The sequence below is a fragment of the Lygodium microphyllum genome, chromosome 19 (assembly GCF_053477565.2).
Source record: "Lygodium microphyllum isolate KBCC chromosome 19, Lygodium_microphyllum_v1.1.10, whole genome shotgun sequence".
In the NCBI taxonomy this organism is placed as follows: Eukaryota; Viridiplantae; Streptophyta; class Polypodiopsida; order Schizaeales; family Lygodiaceae; genus Lygodium; species Lygodium microphyllum.
The window spans coordinates 124,086,020-124,107,866 of record NC_141153.1 but is presented as its reverse complement, the minus strand read 5'-3'; the positions used below and the strand labels follow the sequence as shown (position 1 = coordinate 124,107,866).

Genomic DNA, 21,847 nt, shown 5'->3' with positions numbered 1-21,847 from the left:
AGATACCTTAGTTTTTGCTGCTGTCCATCAGCCAGGCGCCAGTTTCCAGCCATCCCTCACCCTACGGTTTACTACTGCCAGCTGTTGCCAACAGCTGCCACATCATTAGATAGCTGTTGCCAACTCCTAGACTGCTATGTTTTCAGCCTGCAGCTGCCGCCTTGCTTGCATAGACACTTTGGGAGCTGATCATCACTAGTTTGCTGCCATTTTCACTGCTAGATCAGTCATTGATGTATTCAGCCCTGCATTTTTGGGACAATGCAGCCTGCATAGCTGTCTTTTGCGATTTTAGCAATTGGTCTGCTTGGAGGTTCTTTGTTGTGTTTAGGGATCTATTCAGAGTATGACACATCTTCCAACTCATCTCTCTATCCCGGTCCTTGAGAGACCTGGGAGTTCGAGGCTTTGTATTCAGTGCACAGTGTGTTTACTGCATTGAGCATTGTATTATTCATTCTTTATTCTTCTTCCATCTTCGTTGTCTTTGAGTTCCTCGTCACATCTAAGTTCTATTATTATCACTTTGTGCTTTGTCAAACATTTGTGTTTATATTTTGTGTTCGAGTATTTCTTTACATCTCTTTTCCTCTTCTTTAGACTTCTCTATTTGTAGACTCCTTGCCTCTTCCTCCAATCGTCTTTGTCTCGAGACTTCTCATCTCTTGATTTGTCTTTTTCTAGACTTTTCTTCTCTAGACTTCTCTGTCTCTAGACTTCTCGTGCTTTTCTCTAGACATCTATGTCTTCGCAACACATTCTCTCTGCATTTTCCTCTAGACTACTCTTGATACTTCTCTATCTCTACACCATCTCTCTCATTTTTTCTCTAGACTTCATGACTCAGGATCTTCTCTCTAGTCTTATTTGTCTTTGTTGCCCCCTCTTTCCTCTTTTCTCCAAACTTTCATCTCTCGGTTTCTTTGTCTCTGCAACATTCTCTTCTCTCCTCTCTAAACTCCTTTGTCTCTACAACACTCTCGGTTCCTTTGTTCCTTGAGACTTTTCTTCTCTCTACTCTTGAAACTTCTCCTCATGTGTCTCTCCCTAGCTTCCTCTCTCCTCTTTTCTCTAGACTTTTCCCTTCTAGTCCTCTTTACAGTAGCATTTCTGGAGTCCATTCCAATTGTCCAAATCCACCATTCAGTTGTCTCATGGCCCTCCTTGAGGCAATGTTAAGTTATTTAGAAGCGTTTGGGCTGATTGTAGAGCCAACATATTGCCTTGAGGAACCCACTTGCAACAAACTATACATGTGGGTGGAAGATAGTCTTGAGTGATAGTGGAAGCACAAGAAGGAAGAGTGGACTACTATGGTTGTTCAACAAACTAACAAGAAAAGGCACTAGCTATATCAACCTTAGACTTCGTGAAAAGGAAACTTTGAGCTTCTTCAAGGTTTTCAATGACAATAAAGAGAACTACAATTAAAAGAGCTCCTTGGCATTCCTGTCTTTATATTAAAGGGTTGGTACAAAGTAGGACAACTACAGGGCTTAGTAGCTTTCTTCTTTTGTTACAATATCCGTTTGGTAGACTTGAAAATTGAAAGGATGCTCAAAAGTGAATTACAGTCATGGAACCCTAATTCCATTCAAGCAACCTTGGTATCAATAGTTCATGTTGCACTTAAGAGCTGCATACATATTGCTAGAAGTACAATTACCATCTTGCAAACCTAGTTATAGTACTTATTTTCTTATAAACAACATTTCTAGAAGAGTGTAGTCACATTTTTTGACTAACAAAGGAAAGCCTTGTTTCAAAGCATATTTGGTTTAAGTGGGATTTTTGCAGTAGGTCATCATTGTAGTTGCTAGTGCCAACTATAGTGCATGGTAGAAAACCTCTACCTTTAGTTTTTGTTTTCACTATGCTTATGGGGCTTTGAAATCATTTGAACATATTCTTATAACTATACTCTGAAAAGTCATATTTTATATTTTGCAGGAAAATATTGACAATGCGTGTCAAAAACCAAAGGTTGATAAAGAGTTAGAAAGTCACTTATGTAGTGCAAGTACTAATAATATCAACAGGTTTGTCTCCTTTAGTTGTCTTGATTTTCTTAGTCTTCTGTACGTAAGTATATAACTTTGAGGGGGGGAAAACTTGAAATTGAGAAAGAGAGTTTTGTCCTTTTGCAACTCCAAGTGTGTGTATTTTTCTTTATATCTGAGTAGTAGGACAATGCAAATCCCTTCCTACTAGGGCTTGCTTGTAACATTGTGTATCATTATTTCTTTATGCCTTGTCAAGAGGTAACTCACAACTATGGACTAAGCTCTCAACCTCTAATGTCTCTAGGGAGCGAGGTGGGCCTTGTGTAGCAGACCTGCTAGACATGCCCTTTGGAGTTAAGAACGATACTAGTTGTGATGGTGGCTGACCGGTGGCAGTGTGGATTTGGCTTCAGACTAACCCTGATTTTTGTTGCACCTTGTCTTCCATGCTAGGAGTTACCCGATTGAGGGGTGGGGGTTTGAGTCTTTTTTTTTTTGGTTGGGTGCATGCCTTTTGTCTTTGATCGACACTCCTCATCAAAATGACCAGCCTTTTGACAGTGTTGGTAATACTTATTTTTCTTTGTATATTTTGCCACTCGGGCTTTAAGGATGCCTGGGAGTTTTCCTATGTCTCACTATCTTGGTTTTGATTTTGAGTTTGGTTTCGTTTTTGGTTTTAACTTTGAGTTTCCTTGCCTTGTCCTCGCTATTCAAACCTTTTGAGAAGAAACAACACGAGTCTCCTCTACAGAGGAAGCACAGTGAAATTGGTCAAATAACCAAGCATAACACAGTAGTTGATACTTAAATTCATAGAATGTAGGACAGTGGGATGTGAAATCACTTGTTGCTCAAAATGGATGTATTTTCTAGGCAGCTTGCTTGGGACAAGGTAACGTGGTCATTAGGGGACTTAGGAGTCCTTGTAGTTTTGAAAATTCAGCGAGAAGATGCCAATACTTAGTTAGCTTAACCTTAAGGTCATCCTTGTTAGTGATTCTAAAGTTTTGAAGCTCATGGTCGAGGTTTATATGGTGGGTCCTATCTCATGCTGCATAGTGCTCAGTCAAGTGTTTCCACCACTCTGATGCCAGGTCAAAATGCTGTAGCTATGAGTGAAATTTAGGGAGAAGACCTTGCATCAACTCAACTCTAGTGGTGATATTTCTAGTTTTCCATGAGCAAGCAACATTTAGTGGAACAAGACGTGGGTCTGGGTGGGGTTCCAACCCCCTAAACAAGCTTCCACAAGTTTTGAGAGTCAAGAACATGTCTCATTAGATTTAACCAAGTGGTATAGTAAGATAGGTTAAAATGAGTCTTCCCAGTAAAAGCATGTTTGGTTGATGAGGATGAAGAACTATGAGGTGTCTAAGGGTAAGGTGGATAGCAAGGGTAGGGGGGGGTATAGAGTGGGTGTCAAAACATGACTGTTGTGAAAGAAAACTAGAGAGATAGTAGGGTTTGCAGGGAGAAACACAGAGTATGTACGACAAACACAGAGAGAAAAGAGAAACTCAGAAAACACAAAAGAAGAAGAAGATGGATGACGAATCACTAAATCATGCTGAGTGAATCAAGCTGATATAACAAAATTGAAGCTCTGAAGATAACCATAAGCTCCGGTACTCCATGCTAGAAGGTATATGCATGTCTAGCCGCCAAGCCATGGGTGAAACATCCCAAGCCTTGAACTAGAAAGAACTTGTAGATCTTGGTTGTCAATAGTAAAAAGAGGATGAGTAAATAGATGAGGAAATGGGTGAGGAAATAGATAGCTCCTAAGGAGCTAGGGGTAGACAATAGTCACTATTGCTCAGTGGAGTAGACTGTGGAGTTGAAGAAGAGGAAGGAGTCTAACAGCCTCTGTTTGTCAAAGGAGCGGATTGATGAGAAGGTGGTATCCAAGAATCACTCTCTTATTTTGATTTGTGCTACATACATATTTTGCCCAGACAGTTGTACCATCATACACATGATTGTAACTCATGGTCTCATAGGTCATTTTGGCCTTTTGTAGACGTTAATATATCATTTCATTTCATTTCATTTCTTGGTGGAGCGGATTGCAAAACTGCAAGCTGTGCTGTGGAAGCCATTGGACGTGAAAATAGGTGGGGGAAACCTCTGTAGTGCATTGCGGTGGTCTCCAAGAGGTTGTGGTACCTGATAATCCTCCTTTTTCTTGTAAGGACTTAGTGCGCATTGGATTCATCTTATTTCCTGGAGCATAATACTTTGATAGCCCTGCAAAATGATCTCTTTGGCCTAGAAGGGAGATGTGGCACAAAGAGTGCTTAGTGGTAGACGTGTGTGCTCCGATGGTGTAGGGAGCAAATGTTGAAGTTGACAATCTTCAATGGTATGACCGTTCTTGCTGCAATAGGAGCACCCAATGGATTGTACCTTAGGGCAAGCCATAGTAATAGAGTATTAACCTGTAAAAGGGAGGATGGGTGGAAGAAGAAGATAAGGATAACTCCCAATGATGCAATGGAAATGGGGTAATCAGAAGATGTTGCTGCTCCCACAACATGTCTTTGTCTTCTCCAAAGCAGAGGATCTTCTTGGCTCTATGACTACCTCTGATTTTGATACCACGTCAAAATAATGATTGTTGTAAAAGCAAACCAAAGAGATAGTAGTGTTTGAGGGGAGAAACACACGGTGTGTACGGCAAAAACTAAGAGAAAAGAGAAACTCAGAAGACAGAGAAGAAGAAGATGAATGATGAATCATTGAATCATGCTAAGTGAATCAAGTTGATATAGCGAAGTCGAAGCTCTAAAGATAATTGCACTGTCCTATTTCAATTAGGCAGCAGCACCTATAGGGAATTTGCACAGTGAAGGGATCAAAATGCAATCCTTTTGCAATAGGATATCGAAGATAATGCTGAATGGTGAGGGAAAGGATAGCGAGATGTAGGAGCGAAATGCAATCCTCAAGAGATGTCAGAGATGAAGGATATGCTGAAATCTCTCTGAGATGATAGCTGCTATCAAGGCGACTGTTGGGCAGTCAATTGGAGAAGAAAACACAGCTAGTCACTACTTGGAGTAGGGCCTCAATCACCATAGGTGTTGCCCCCATCTCTGCTTTGATGATCTCATATGGGGTTGAGCTCTTTGCTTGTATTGTACATTAAAATTTGCCAATTCCATGGGTAGTGCCCAATGTTTTAGTTAGTTGGTTTGTAATGTGAATGCAACTACATTAATAAGTTGTGCCACCAATTTTAGAGTTAGTTTTTGAGTTAAATTAACTCTAATTGAGTTAGGGATAGGTCTAACTTACTTAAGACCTATTGTACTTTCATTCTATCATTCTGGCACTTGCATCTTTTGAATGTGGAATTGCTGCCCACTCTTGCTTATTGTCTTGCGCTCACACACACACACACACTCTCTCCCTCCATTTCCAACATTTGATATCACAGTAGCTTCTACGTGCGGATTCCGAACAGCCATAGTCAGCTGGTGGTGCTCCACCAAGGTCCTCTAGCCAATATTCAGCTCGAGTAAGAGAAATTGCTGTTTTGGAGAGGTGCTGTTGCTGTTTTTAGCTTGTACGTGGTCCCGTACGCAGTCTTGCATGCAACTTTGCACACGGTAGCCTCTCTTAGCCTTGTTTGTAATATTCTTAGCCTTGCCCACCATTTTCTTACCCTTGCTTGCCATTTTCTCAGCCTTGTCCGTGCGTAGATTTGAGATCAAATGCAAAACCGTAATTTTCCAAATTTGGGAGTTTTTGAAAATTTCTGCAATTTCTCTTCGGCCTTGCTTGTCTTATACCATTTCGAAGAAATTTTCAATTTCTCAAACTTTGTGCTAGGAAAAATGGGGATTTTTAGCCGACTTTCCCAATTTCTAAATTTCTCAAAATTTCTTCAAGGAAAGTTGGGGCTTTTGCCTAATTCAAGTTCCCATGCATGAATTTTCACCAAAATTGCTAAGATTGCATAATTTCTTTGACATTGGTGTGAGAAATTTGGGGCTTTTCAAAATTTTGGCTTCGACACTCATTACGGGAAGATTTCAGCTGTTGGTTATTGATGGTATGTCCTGAGGTGACATTTCTCCAGAAATTCGGATTATAAGGTGAAAATTTCTTCAATGTCTTTGAAATTTCAGGAATAAATTTGGGGCTTTTCCTTTGCATACATCCCAAGGTAGAAAATTAGTGGTACAACAACATTTCATTGCTGCTACAGTTAGTTTGCGCAGAAAATTTTATGAGTACGGTGAGATGTGTGATTGCAATGGGTGCACATTATGGTTGGAAAGTACATCAGTTGGATATTAGAACAACATTCTTGAATGGGGATTTGCATGAGGATGTATATGTGTCTCAACCTCGAGGGTTTGAGATTAAAGGGAACGAGCACATGGTATGCAAGTTGCATAAAGCTTTTTATGGTCTTAAACAAGCTCCTCATGCATGGTACTCTAAAATTGATGCTTATTTGGCTAGCAAAGGGTTTAAAAATAGATTACTCCTAGTCTCCTACTCTATACATTAAGAATGAAGGGGGAAATTTGCTAATTATCATTGTTTATAAAAATAGTCAGACTACTCCTACTCTATAATACATTAAGAATGAAGGGGGGAACTTGCTGATTGTCATTGTTTATGTAGATGACATGTTGATCACTGGACCTATAGAGGGAAATATGCTGAAATGCATTTTCTGTGTTGGATATGGGTTGTCTACCCTATTACTTGGGGATTTAGTTTACCCAACATTAGCATGGTATCATCATGTCACAGTCACAGTATGTGGATAAGTTGTTGCATAGGTTTAATATGCAAGATTGCAAACCTATGTGCACTCCTATGGAACTAGGCTTAAAGCTGTCTATGCATGATGGTGAGGAGATGCATGTGGAGCCCCAAGAGGAACACCAAGGAAAATGGAATTCTCTTGCAAGAAAATCTATCTTGTAACATCAACAAGATTTTATTTCATTCTTTTGATAATCAAAACAAAGATTACAGCAATTCTTCATGCACCATCATAGTAGATTTCTCCCACGGATTTGATAGAATCAACCACATTCTCCAACATCTTCACAAAATCCATCAATAGAACAAAGAACACAAAGGAATACACCATCTTTGAGTGGAAATCAATCACATAGCATTCGTATTCAATATCTTCATAGTTCTCTCTCTCAATCTCTCATATACAGTATACTGTTTTGATAGAATTGACTATCTCTGACTCTCTCTCTCTCTCTCCATCAATAGTACATCATATCCTCACTACAATACTCTCATGATAACCCTCAATAATCCTTCTTAGGTCGTGGATGCACCTCCCAAGAGGTATGTCTGATATGAAGAGGCACCAGAGCCACTACAATGTCTCTTCATAGCTCACCACTATCACTTCACTCCAGTCTTTACTTGAGTCTTCAGCAGCTACTTCTTTGACTTCTTTTAGCTCTTTTGCACTTGTATTCACCTCTTTCCAAGGCTAGAAAACTTTCCCAAGCTACACTCTCATCCAACAGAAAACATACAGAGGCATACAGAAGGTCTACTGAGGCTCATAGAAGCTCAACAGAGAGTTACAGAAGGTTAACAGAAAGCATCAGAACCACATAACTCATACCAAAACCATTCCAAACCATCAAAAATCACTCAATAAGCTTGCAAACAATCTCAAACCCTATCAATCAATACTCCATCCTTCCATACAGAGAGAAAACAGAACAAAATAGAAGCTATTAGGACCAAACAGAACATATCAAAACATCAACAGAACTTCTCATCTCTACTAATAAACATCATGAGCTTAATAAAACCGTTCCAACCTATCCAAAACACTGTCAAACCACTTCCAAACCAATCAATCATCTCATAAAATCAACCATTCAGCCCTCAAAAACAACAAAAATCAGCCAAAAAATAGGTCATTTCAACACTCAACAGCATGATGTTGCAAATTACAGTCAATCCGTTGGCTGCCTTATTTACCTTTGCAATACACGTCTTGACATTTAGTATGCAATATCTTTGGTGAGTAGATATATGCACAACCCATGGACTATACATTGGCAAGTTGTTTTGCGGATCTTTAGATATTTGCAAGATACTCAATCACATGCTTTATTATTTCCTGGGGGGGAGGGGAGGCTTGCACTTATAGGCTTATAGTGATTCAGATTGGGCTAGTGATGTAGACACCAGGTAGTCTACTAGTGGACACTCTTTCTTTTTGGGCCGTTTATGCATCTCATGGCCAATTAAGAAACAATCTACAGTGGCTACCTGGTCTTGTGAGGTTGAATACAGGGCAGCCTTCACCACAATAGTGAAATGTGTATGGCTATGTAGATTGTTGGCTGATCTACAGATTTCTTTGGAGGGTTCCATGCCCATTCTTTTTGATAGTCACAATGCTATTGAAGTGACACGGAATCTTGTGTTTCATGCTTGCACAAAACACATTGAGATACATTACCATCATGTTAGAGAGAAAGGCTATGCAAGAGAGGCCAGTTTGATATATGTCCCTATATAGGAGAATGTTGCAGACATGGCTTTTTGAAAGTCCTTGAACTTACTACCCTTTGGTTATTGAACTTCTTGTACTTCTACCACATTGGCACTGTAGGGGGGTATTAGAATTTGTCAATTCTATGGTAGTGCCTAATGTTTTAGTTAATTGGTTTGTAGTGTGAATACAACTACATTAATAAGTTGTGTCACCACTTTTAGAGTTAGTTCTAGAGTTAGATTAACTCTAGTTGACCTAGGGATAGGTCTAACTTACTTAAGACCTATTGTACTTTCATTCTATCATTCTAGCACCTGCTGCAAGTGTTGCCCACTCTTGCTCATTGCCTTGTGCTCACACACCCTCTCTCTTCCTACATTTCCAACATTATACATGATATCATCATGACCATTGGTTGCTCCATATGATCCCATCCATGATAAAAATCCCTTTGTGGTCCAACATGGTCTGTTAGTGGTTGTCTTCTCATGTAATAGATGCTTGTGCCCCAAAGGGCTGCCCCATGGAGGAGTGTGGGTGTAAACAATGTATCAAAGAGTCACAATTTGGTGGATGGTTTATGGAACTATATGTGTGTACACTACGTTTCCCATATACCCAATACTGCATATACTTGTGCTAGTCGAGCCTTTGATGTCTCTCCAAGAAAATTGTGGCCCTTTGAAAGTAACTCCCAAGTATACATATTGTCTAATAGACTCCATTGGCTCTCCATTGAAAGTAAATTGATGCTCAGATCTTATTACCAAATGATTGAGGTGTTGAATATCGTAGCTTTAGTTTTCTCACGGTTCACCTTAACGTCTCTATCTTTGCAAACGATTGATAGTGCATCTAAATCTTTGTAGTCTCTACAGTGAGTCAGATATAAATATAATATCATCTGCTGAAAGCAATATTAAAACTAGCACTCCAGCTAAATTGGCTCCAAACCCTCCTCTATCAATGTAATGCGAGACCTGATCTATATAGAGCCCAAATAAGATATGTGAGACAGAGAGTGGAATGAGTGACCAGTCCCTGCCCTTTACATTCAACAGAGAGGTACGATGTGCGAATGGAGTGTTGCACGCATGGGATGGGCCTCTCAATGCACAAAGCACGATTTGTTCTTGTGCACTGCACTATAAGGCTCCCTGGGCTTCCTTCTTGCACCGTATGCCAGCACAGGGCGGGATGCACAGTTGCACCATCAAATGCGCACAAGGCATACAACCTGTACACAAGTGACCGTGAGGATTACATCAATGGGTTTCAGGACATGGTTGCCCTCCTGTATCTATCAACAGAGCGTGAGACAGAGGGGGGGCTGAGTGTGACTGGTGTTTCCTCAATCACTTATTGAGAGGCGAGATTTGAGGGACGTTATGACACTTGGAGTCAGGTACGTTCTCGTTTCCTTATGCACCCATGGGATGGGTCTCTACAGTCATCACAAGACACGTCACCCTGTTCTGTACACTGCACTGTAAGGCTCCCTTGCCTTTCTCTTTGCACCTATGCCAGACGGGTTGGACGCACTGATGCACAATCAACTGTGTACCCTGGCATACTCCCTCTGCACCATTCCTTTGTCGCTTCCTAAACCGGGATGTGAGACATGGGTTTTCATCTTGCTTTCCTCAAGTGATATTAGTCATGGGGCGAGTGACTGCTCTTTCATTCCATATGAGTGATTGTGCGTTGAGTGTAACATTCCTCATCATTGACGAATTTTCTGCGATTCCTTCAATCAGCTACCTCCCTGGGTGCTACCGCGTGGTCCCTGCCACGAAGGACGTGTGCTGTGAAGATGCTTGGTACCTCCTGCCGCTGACAATGACAGTGGACGTGCCATCGACAGTCAAACTTGATTCTCGACAACATGGGCAAAGTTTTCTAATCCTATACGTTTTGTTGTCAGTGATGTTCATGTTTTAAGTGTGGGGACGTTAGGGGTTGGTTTGTTGAGTGGTCCCAGGTCCCTGTTGCTCGGTCAACCCTATCCGTTAAGGTTTTAAGTGTGGGGACGCGTCCTTGCGCGTCTACATTGCATACTGTCTTGCATATGTCTCACTTTGATCATGCATGTATGCCATGGCTTTCTGTTACACTCTTGGGCTCCCTTCCCCACCCACCCGTCTCTTGTCACCCCTCCCTTGGGGCTGTTCCTCCTCCATTTCTCTTTTTTTCTTATTTTGCTGTGTTTCTATGTGAATGCACTCTACGTTCAGCGGACTTCCAATCTGACTTTACAAACCTGTTCGTCCCTTCGAACTGTTCAATTTTCCTTTTTACCCACCCCTGTTGTGGTGCACGGTTCTCGAGTTATTAATTTTGGAAGCATTTTCCGCACATTAGCCGGTTTTCCATGTGAACGGGCGTTGCTTGTTTCGGAACCGTGATCTGACGTCATAGCCCTGTCAATCACTTTTCCCTTGACATTTTTCCTTTTTCCTCCGTGTCATTTTGATGCACAGTTTGTCCAATATTAATTTTTGCGGTTTCTCGAGACTTTTTCGTGCGTCTTTTTGACATTTTTCCATGCGAACCTGCCCTATTTACATCGGAATTTCAATTTGATTCGACAGCCGTGTCCACCGCGACTTTCCCCATCTTTTTCTTTTTCCTCCATTCTCTTTTGACTTGTGGATTATTAATTATTAATTTTTAAATGTGTTTTCGGGTGTCTTTGTTTTTTTTTTTGTATGTGAACCCCTCCTACTTCTGCCAGAACTGCGTTTTAACATGACAACCCTGTGCCACCCCTTCCTGTGGACATTTTTCCTTTTTACTACATGTCATTCCGGCAAGCGGCTCGTCCAATGTTATTTTTCGATTCCATTTTCGGGTCTGTTTTTTGGGTTTTTCCCATGTGAACGCGCCTTATCTCAGTCGGAACCATGTCTTGACGTGATAGGATTGTCGGACACGTGCTTCTGTACATTTTTTTTTCCGCACTTCGTTCCGATGCACGGATCTTCCGATATTAATTTTCGTTTGCGTTTTTGCACCCGTTTTTTGCGTTTTTTGCATGTGAACGCTCTTTACCCCCCTCGGAACCCCCGTTGCACGTTTTCTTTGTCTTCCCCCTGCCGTCTTGCACAATTTTTGTTTTTACGACATTTCGTTTCGATGCCCGGATTATGAGATATTAATTTTTCCTTATTTATACGTGTTTCGAGCGACTCGTCCTGCGCGTGAACGCGCCCGTTTTCGATTTTACACGTCTCCATACGCCCCAGTCACATACGCGTGTCCCGTACCGACATCCCGGCGCCAGTCCGATCCTGTCAGGGCAAATTTTTTTACCTCGCCCTACGCACGCGCGCGGGATGGGGGCATGCCTTTCTTTTAATTCATTTATTTCTTAATTCTTTTTATAAAAACACAACTTCATTCCTTACTTTATTTATTTATTTCTTTTTTATTACCTTAATTTCCCCCGTATCTTTTCTCTCTCCCTGACATCCTCCTCCCCAACCACCTTCCTCCCATCTCCCCACTTGCGTCCCTCTATTCTTTCCTCCCCTCTTTCCTCCACTCACCTTCCCTCCCCTCGTCTTTCCATCCTCCTTCTTCTTCTCTCTCCTTCCTCCTCCCTCCTCCCTCCACCCTCCTCCTTCTACGTCCCTCTCCCTTCCTCCTACTACCACCATCTCACCTTCTCTTCTCTCCCTTCCTCCTCTCCCTCCTCCACCCTATCCCCACACTTAATAAGGAAGCGTCCTCGCGACCCAAGAAAAAGGGAATACAAGTTCATTCAAGAGCTCAACTTTGATCTTCAATAAATCTTCAAAAATAGTCCATTCAACCACGACCCCAACTTATAACCTGTATCTGATATAAAGAATACAACGAAAGGAAAACCCTTTATACATTAACACTTCTTATCAAACTGGAAATCACAACAAACAAGGATATAAGAGATTTCTGCTTCTGCATCAGCATCTTCAACTATCCAACCAGCAACACCATCACCGCAATTCTCCAGAAATGTAGCTCGCACGAAAGCAAATCGAATAGGCAACCACCACGATCTTATCACATAAATTAATCCACAATACAAACACTACACACAACACAACCATCTGAATGACTCCTCCAAAAAGAGAGATTTATCATTAAAAATCATCCACAATACATTGCAAAGGTATCAATGAAGATGATCCCTTTTGAAGGCTTGGTGATTTTGAAAACGATCCATGGACAAGGATTCATCTACAAATGTCTTGGGAGGATTCTGAAAGAATTTAAGGCAGCACATCCGTTTCAACAAGACAAGGTATCTGCTAGGCAAACAGAGGGCATGAAAGTACAAGACATCCAGTTGCTGGGAATCAATGCTTACATTAACATTCATGCACAACTTTGGAATAGATTTTGAATCATTATGGGAATGCCTATACATATACGCCAGGTACCAAGTAAAATGAGCAGCTCAGTGCACAGAAGGATGTGCAGACTGAGAATATTGCTGAGCAAAATGCAGATAATTCTGATAAGCCTGACTAGCACTTATCCATTCTCCTGGGATCAATGGCCAATTGATTTGAGGTCTAGTAAGGGAATCATTTGAACTCCAGCCTCTTTTTCGAAGAATCTTCTGATCAAAACCTTGATACCCACTAACCAACTGAGGAGGATTAGGAATAGAAGTGTTAGGAGACGGAAGAGGGACTAATGAAAGAGGATGAAGCGATGGATAGGCAAAATCATAAAATGAAGAATGGATTAAAGATGGATTTGCTGAAAATTGAGGAGATTCGGTTAAGAAAGGCATTAAAAGATAAGCAGGAAAAGTTGATAGAATGTCAGGGGATGGGGAAGGACAAGGATCAGGAGGTAGAAAAACTCGATCTTCAATAAAAGAACAATGGGTAAATATAGGAATTTGAGGAGATCCTTGAGGTTAGAAAAGAAGGGGTAAAATGACCTTTGGGTTAGATTGAAAAAGGGAAATATAAGCATAATACCTATGAGCCATTTGTTGATAATGAGTTAGGCATGGTAAGGACGGACCTAAAGCTGATCTACAATGATAGGCTTCAAAGAAAGAAGTATCAAATGGAGGTTGGTTGGAGAGATAGGCTAAAAGATCCACCCTCAATTGATTAATGTTTTGGGCATGAGCTGAAGCTTTGACCTGACGGTGATTCAAAATGACAGCATCAACCATAGTGTGCCATGAAAACTCAGGACACTCAGCCATCTTTGAAGAATATCCTTGGAACATCTCATCAATCCTCAACTCCAAATGTTGGACATACAAAGAAGCTTGCAATACCACATCTCTGACATACCAAGCCAAATCTTCATCATCTGGAATCAGTAAATCACCCCTCAAATATATATAGGACAGAAGCATCGTATCTGGAGTGACAGAGTCTTCAAAAACCATCCTCACTACTTCTATCAGCAAATCAGATGACCAGGCCCCACTCCATCCATCCTCTGGAATAGTAAATCCATCGTGAAAAGTTTTATATAGAAGGCCAACTTCTGTTGTTGATAATGGACAAAAAAGAAATGATTTGGTGGAACATATTCTTGATACTGCTCAAAAGAAGACCATAATAAATCCATGCGAGATTGCAATTTTTCCACCTTGGCCTGAAATAAGGGACATAATGTAGCCTGTCTTTGAAGAGCTGCCAAGTCTGCAGGGGATAAAAGAGAAACTGGTTGCACAGGACTCTGTGCATTAGACCGAGACTGAGCCAACTGATCTTTGAGTTGTTGGATTTGAGCATTACTCTGGTCTAAGATAGCTGTGGTGGATTTAAACTTCTCTGCTTGGGCAGCTATCACCTCCTTCATCTCTCGACTCTCCTTCTGTAACTTATCCCTCTCCTTTGTTGCAGCAACCACTTGAGACCTAGCTTCTGCCAACTCAGCTTTCAACTTAGAGATTTCGGCTTTCTGAGTATCCATGAGCTTACTCTGCTGCTCCATTTGCGTACAAAGGTCAGAGAATTTCTCCTGAGCAGAGGCTAACTTAGTATTGGTCTTATTCAGTTCCTCCTTAGACTGCTGAACTTCATCATAAAATGAAGAATATAATTGCTGGATACAGGCAGTCATCGAAAGTTCAATAGAACTCTGGATATCCTTGTATAGGAACGGAATAACATCTCTTGTTACCAGGCGGTGATCAGAAGGAATAGTAAGTTCCAGCATCCCGTCTCTATGGGCTCTGAAAAGATTTGGCGTCTGAAGGAATGCAGGCAAGGTGCTGCAAGACTGGGTAGGAACTGTCACTAGAACTGGAGGAGGAGGAATAGGCACTGACTCAGCCACCCTCTTGAGGCGTTTTCTCTGAATGACAAGGGGAGGAGGAGAATCATCATCCTCAATTATCACATCATCATCTTCATTATGAGGCGGAGGAGGAACTTCTGGAGGATCAATTGGAGGTAAAGGAACTTCCTTTGCAGGGGCAGCATGTAGCAAGAAGACATAGAGGAAGGACCCAAATGTAACATTAGTCACATTTCCTCGAGTAGCTCGGATAAAGTGGTGATCCATCTTGGAGAGGAGGTAGGTACTCCAATCAATAGTTATGCCTTTCAAAATTATTCGTGAAGCTGTAAACAACTCCTTGGAAAGATAATGAGATGGGGATTTTGCAAGCATGAACCTGTCCTGAAGGAATTGGCATAGCTGTTTCCATAGGGGATTGGAAATCATGGAGACACTGACTCCTGACATGGTAATGACCTTCTTCGGATCAAGAACATCTTGAGTTTGCTTCTGCAACAGCTTCAAAATATCGTCATTGGCGAACAACTGTCTGGCAGCAGGGACAGACTCCCCACGATATGGCAGACCAAGAGCCTTGCCTAGACTCTTCGGTGTCAGAAGAACAGTAGTGCCACGGACTGGACCAGACCTCTTACTATAAGAGGTTAAAAACTCGTCACAAATTGTAGGATCATCTGGAACCAGTGGGAAAGAAAGGCTCACGAACTTGGACAAGCCCGCTTTAGCGACAACGTTCGAATCTAGTAACAAAGAATAATCATGTAAAGCCAAAGGAACATATTGGATCGGGGGAGGAGTATGAGAGGGCGCCATTCAGATGGGTACACACACGCACCACAAACACAGACAAACCAAGAGAATGCCTGCAAAGCAACAGACGAAAACCAAGGATAAGATATCAACCAAGGTGGTAAAACGTGACTCGACCAACTATCCCCAAGCAGTTTGTTCCCAAACAGTTTGCCACTAAGATGCAAGTTTCTGCTGCTTCAACAGGAAGAGGAAATTGTCCACCACATAGAGCATCATCATGATGGTGATATGTTTCCGCCATTGTGGGATGAACTTCTTGTGGAAAGTGGCTTTGATTATGAGAAATTCCAACTCTTCAATGGAAGAAGGAACTTTACAAACATCCATTGAATTTTTCTCTTCTTGGCAATGCCATTTCCTTCATTTTCAGCCTCTTCTAGTGCTTGTTGATGGCAAGTTTCCCCGGCTGCGCACAAAAAATATGGAGCCCCAAGAGGAACATCAAGGAAAAGGGAATTCTCTTGCAAGAAAATCTATCTTGTAACATCAACAAGCTTTTATTTTATTCTTTTGATAATCAAAACAAAGAAAATAGCAATTCTTCATGCACCATCATAGTAGATTTCTCCCACGGATTTGATAGAATCAACCACATTCTCCAACATCTTCACAAAATCCATCAATAGAACAAAGAACACAAAGGAATACACCATCTTTGAGTGGAAATCAATCACATAGCATTCGTATTCAATATCTTCATAGTTCTCTCTCTCAATCTCTCATATACAGTTACACTGTTTTGATAGAATTGACTATCTCTGACTCTCTCTCTCTCTCTCCATCAATAGTACATCATATCCTCACTACAATACTCTCATGATAACCCTCAATAATCCTTCTTAGGTCGTGGATGCACCTCCCAAGAGGTATGTCTGATATGAAGAGGCACCAGAGCCACTACAATGTCTCTTCATAGCTCACCACTATCACTTCACTCCTTCAGCAGCTACTTCTTTGACTTCTTTTAGCTCTTTTGCACTTGTATTCATCTCTTTCCAAGGCTAGAAAACTTTCCCAAGCTACACTCTCATCCAAGAGAAAACATACAGAGGCATATAGAAGGTCTACAGAGGCTCACAGAAGCTCAACAGAGAGTTACAGAAGGTTAACAGAAAGCATCAGAACCACATAACTCATACCAAAACCATTCCAAACCATCAAAAATCACTCAATAAGCTTGCAAACAATCTCAAACCCTATTAATCAATACTCCATCCTTCCATACAGAGAGAAAACAGAACAAAATAGAAGCTCAACAGAAGCTATCAGGACCAAACAGAACATATCAAAACATCAACAGAACTTCACATCTCTACTAATAAACATCATGAGCTTAATAAAACCATTCCAACCTATCCAAAACACTCTCAAACCACTTCTAAACCAATCAATCATCTCATAAAATCAACCATTCAGCTCTGAAAAACAACAAAAATCAGCCAAAAAATAGGTCATTTCAACACTCAACAGCATGATGTTGCAAATTACAGTCAATCCGTTGGCTGCCTTATTTACCTTTGCAATACACGTCTTGACATTAAGTATGCAGTATCTTGGGTGAGTAGATATATGCACAACCCATGGACTATACATTGGCAAGTTGTTAAGCGGATCTTTAGATATTTGCAAGGTACTCAATCACATGCTTTATTATTTCCTGGGGAGGGGAGGTTTGCATTTATAGGCTTATAGTGATTCAGATTGGGCTAGTGATGCAGACACTAGGTAGTCTACTAGTGGACACTCTTTCTTTTTGGGCCGTTTATGCATCTCATGGCTAAGTAAGAAACAATCTACAGTGGCTACCTGGTCTTGTGAGGTTGAATACAGGGCAGTCTTCACCACAATAGTGGAATGTGTATGGCTATGTAGATTGTTGGCTAATCTACAGATTTCTTTGGAGGGTTCCATGCCCATTCTTTTTTATAGTCACAATGCTATTGAAGTGGCACGGAATCTTGTGTTTCATGCTTGCACAAAACACATTGAGAAACATTATCATCATGTTAGAGAGAAAGGCTATGCAAGAGAGGCTAGTTTGATATATGTCCCTATATAGGAGAATGTTGCAGACATTTTCACCAAAGCACTTCCTCACGAGAAGTTTGAGGCTTTTCGAAAGTCCTTGAACTTACTACCCTTTGGTGATTGAACTTCCTGTACTTCTACCACATTGGCACTGTAGGGGGGTATTAGAATTTGCCAATTCTATGGTAGTGCCTAATGTTTTAGTTAATTGGTTTGTAGTGTGAATACAACTACATTAATAAGTTGTGTCACCATTTTTAGAGTTAGTTCTAGAGTTAGATTAACTCTAGTTGACCTAGGGATAGGTCTAACTTACTTAAGACCTATTGTACTTTCATTCTATCATTCTAGCACCTGCTGCAAGTGTTGCCCACTCTTGCTCATTGTCTTGTGCTCACACACCCTCTCTCTTCCTACATTTCCAACATTATACATGATATCATCATGACCATTGGTTGCTCCATATGATCCCATCCATGATAAAAATCCCTTTGTGGTCCAACATGGTCTGTTAGTGGTTGTCTTCTCATGTAATAGATGCTTGTGCCCCAAATGGCTGCCCCATGGAGGAGTGTGGGTGTAAACAATGTATCAAAGAGTCACAATTTGGTGCATGGTTCATGGAACTATATGTGTGTACACTACGTTTCCCATATACCCAATACTGCATACACTTGTGCTAGTCGAGCCTTTGATGTCTCTCCAAGAAAATTGTGGCCCTTTGAAAGTAACTCCCAAGTATACATATTGTCTAAGAGACTCCATTGGCTCTCCATTGAAAGTAAATTGATGCTTAGATCTTATCACCAAATGATTGAGGTGTTGAATATCATAGCTTTAGTTTTCTCACGGTTCACCTTAACGTCTCTATCTTTGCAAACGATTGATAGTGCATCTAAATCTTTGTAGTCTCTTGAGTGAGTTGGATATAAACATAATGTCATCTGCTGAAAGCAATATTAAAACTAGCACTCCGGCTAAATTGACTCTAAACCCTCCTTCTCTATCAATGTAATGCGAGACCTCATCTCTAGAGAGCCCAAATAAGATATGTGAGAGTGATCATCCTTGTTTCACTCCGATAATGCTGTTGACTAAGTCTGAGATACCCCTTGGTGTCCATACTCTATCTTTCACTATCTCATATAGAGCGTAGATACTCCATTGTACCTTGAGGACACCAATATCGTGTAATCTCCTCATGAGTCTTGCGCGTGGTACTGTATCAAATGCCTTATGGAAGTCCACAAAGCAACAATTTATTGTTTTCTTGTGTGCTTGACCTTCCTCAATAATAGCCCTTAGGGTGAAGATATGGTCTACTGTGGTATATTCTTGCTTGAAACCAACTTGACCTCTTGATCTTATGCCATGTCTTTTAGCCCGATCGTTCAAGGCTTGGTCCACAATAGATTTGTATCTCTTAGCTAGCATTTGGCCAATCATTATTGGTCTGTAATTATTGGGTGTCATAGCGTCTCCACTCTAGCAGTAATCATATTGTTTAACCAGCTAGTTGCAAATCCTCGACAAACTGCTCTATTGAAAATATGGGCAAACATTGGTGCTAAGATATTGCAAGTATGTGCAAAGTGTTTAGCCACTGAGCCATTGGGATCATGAGTTTGGACGACTGGAACCATGCCGCACTCTTGGAAGGAGGGTTTCATTAAATTGATTCCCAAAGTGCTATCCCCCTCAGCCTTGAAGCATTGGAGACCAATTTCCTTGATGGACTCTATGTACAAGATTTTTACCAAAGTCTTGGCTAAAAGATTGTATGAAAACCTGCCGGTCCTTATTCACTTGCACAATATGGATTTATCAAAGGAAGGAATAGTTTGCACAACATTTTGAATGTCCAAACATGGATAGATTATGCTTGCCACACAAAGAATAAAATGGTGATGGTTTAGTTGGACTTGGAAAAAGCCCTTGATAACTTGGAATGCTATTTCTTAGATTAGCTAATGCAATGCATAGGATTTGGTCTGAGAATATCTGGACTTATTAACACTATTAGTGTGGATTGCTCTTCAAGTGTTTTGCTTAATGGTGGTGTCATGGATCCCTTTTTCCTTCACCGATTTGCTAGGCAGGGCTGCCTGTTGAGTTCTTTATTGTTTGCCAAATCGGTAGGGTTGCCTGCTAAGTTCTTTATTGTTTGCCTTGGCCACTCATCCCATTCTAACAATGTTGTCTAGCCTAGCGGTGTTGTGATACTATGCGGACACGGTGTGAAAAAATCTGGAGTGCATCATCATCCGACTTTCTTATTAATGTAGAGAGTCAATGTGATATGAGTCATTAGTGCTAGTGTCCGTTGCATGGATTATCCAAAAATACTAGAATTTTGGATAATTTTAGCTTATTTTAGAGATGTTGGATATTATTTATTGTAAAAATCCGAAAAAGTTAGAAAAGCTTCTAGATAAGGATGACATGCAAAAACCAAGTTGCTTTTTCAACTAGTTATTAGATTTTTCATAGAAAAGACAGATTGGCGAAATCGCGTGCGCGTCGCGATCGTTATTGACAGGTTGAAAACTGCACTTTGAACTGGAAGAAGAAGAAGAAGTGATTTGGGAGATCCGTGATCAAGTGTCCTGGGGTTTTACTCCCCTTCCGAAGCCAACGGAGCCATCAGATTTAGGTTCCAAGCAGTAGAGGAGTTGTTATTTGTGATCCACGTTTTTGTTCTACAAAGAAGCTCTAGGAGATCTTATGCCTGGAGAGTGCTTCTGAGTAGTGCCAAACAAAGGATTTCAGGTTTTGTCAATACATATTGATTTGATTCATTGTGCTTTATCATTATTGTGTTTACCTCTTGTGTATTCTTTATCTTCTCTTCCATCTCTCCTATCTCTACTTCTTTCTACCTCTGATCCCCGGTGGATTCGACCTTTCGACAAAAACCCCTCCGACAGCGGGTAATGGTGAGGTGGTCGTACTCTCTCCCCCTTTGCTAGGACTTACTTGCCCTTGCCTCAAGGCTCTGCATTAATGCATCTAAATTGGCGCTTATCAGTTCCATGGAGAGTGTTCTTTGGGCCTTGGGCTGGCAAGGTGAGGCTGTGCTTAGAGGCTTTGTTTTTAGGCATCTAGGCTATCCTTTGGGGGTGCAATTTTTACCTAAATTACTAATGGATTGGATATCCTCAGGCATTATGGATAAGTTTGTGTATTGAAAATCACAAGCTTGGCCTTTCCACGTAAGATTAGAAATAGCAACAAAAGGAATGCGCAAAAGAAGAGAGAAGCTAGGCTAGAGTGTGCCTTGCAGGAATCAATAGATATGCAGTTGGGAGTTGTGTTAGGTCTTTGGTTAGTGTTGTTGACATTTGAACCAGAGGAAGGCTCCATGATTTGTTGGATCAAAAAATCTCTAAGGAAAGTGGGCTTGATTGCTTCTGGCTATGCACTTAATGTATAGGGCAACTAAAAAAGAGATGGGACTCATAAACTCTATCCTTGAGGGAGCGCCTGAGGACCAAAGTCCGAAATGGTTGTTTTGGTGACCAATCAAATAGTCCCTCGGGTGTAGCAGGTTTAGACAATCTAGCTAGCGTGTAACCAATGAGTCTAATCTATTGGGGTGGAGGATGACCTCCTCTTGGCTATGGAGGTGGGGCTGAAGTGCCCTCACTTGATGTGCTCAAGTTCCTAGATGGAGAAGAGGGTCTTCCCTTTGGTGGACTACCCTTGGCCTTTGGGTAACACTTATCATCAAAGTGGCCGGAGCCCTTTGGCAATGCTAATAGTACCTATTCTTTTTGGGACATTTTTCCAACCTTGTTTCATTCTTGGAGGGGAGTTACTTTGTTCCTTACTATCTGACTCACTTTTGGTATTTCTCTTTCCATAATCTTGCTTTACATTCTAGGAAGTCAAGTTCCTCTTTGAATATTGGGGTTTCTTATGAAATTGATGGAATAGCGGAGTGTAATGCAATAGTTGACACTCAAACTCATAGGTGGGTAATTGGGGCTTTGAGATGACTTATTGGATGAGATTGAACTATCTTTGTGGTAATTTGTTCATGAACAAAGTGACTTGATCATCAGTTGACTTGGATAAGCCAATGGTGGTGAGTTTAATGAGAGCAAACACCAATACTTAGTCAACTTGGCAGTCCAACCATCTCTCTCAATGATTTTGTACTCTTGGAGCTCATGGTCAAGGTTGATGTGTTGGGCATGATCGTGAGTTGCATAGCGGCCAACTAGATATG

The 21,847-nt window shown here is 41.1% G+C and overlaps 1 protein-coding gene across 8 annotated transcripts in view; it reads left to right on the top strand.

Annotated features, from left to right (window-relative positions):
• The window catches only part of LOC148020340 (uncharacterized), a 224,711-nt gene that overhangs the window by 41,867 nt on the left and 160,997 nt on the right, over positions 1 to 21,847 (top strand). For 6 of the 8 annotated variants that reach the window (XM_087700642.1, XM_087700646.1, XM_087700648.1 and 3 more), the window contains one exon: positions 1,951 to 2,039. The exons of the other annotated variants lie outside the window; for them this stretch is intronic. In XM_087700642.1, coding sequence (XP_087556768.1) covers positions 1,951 to 2,039 — 89 coding nt within the window. The remainder of the gene's footprint in view (positions 1 to 1,950; positions 2,040 to 21,847) is intronic. 8 annotated transcript variants of the gene reach the window in all.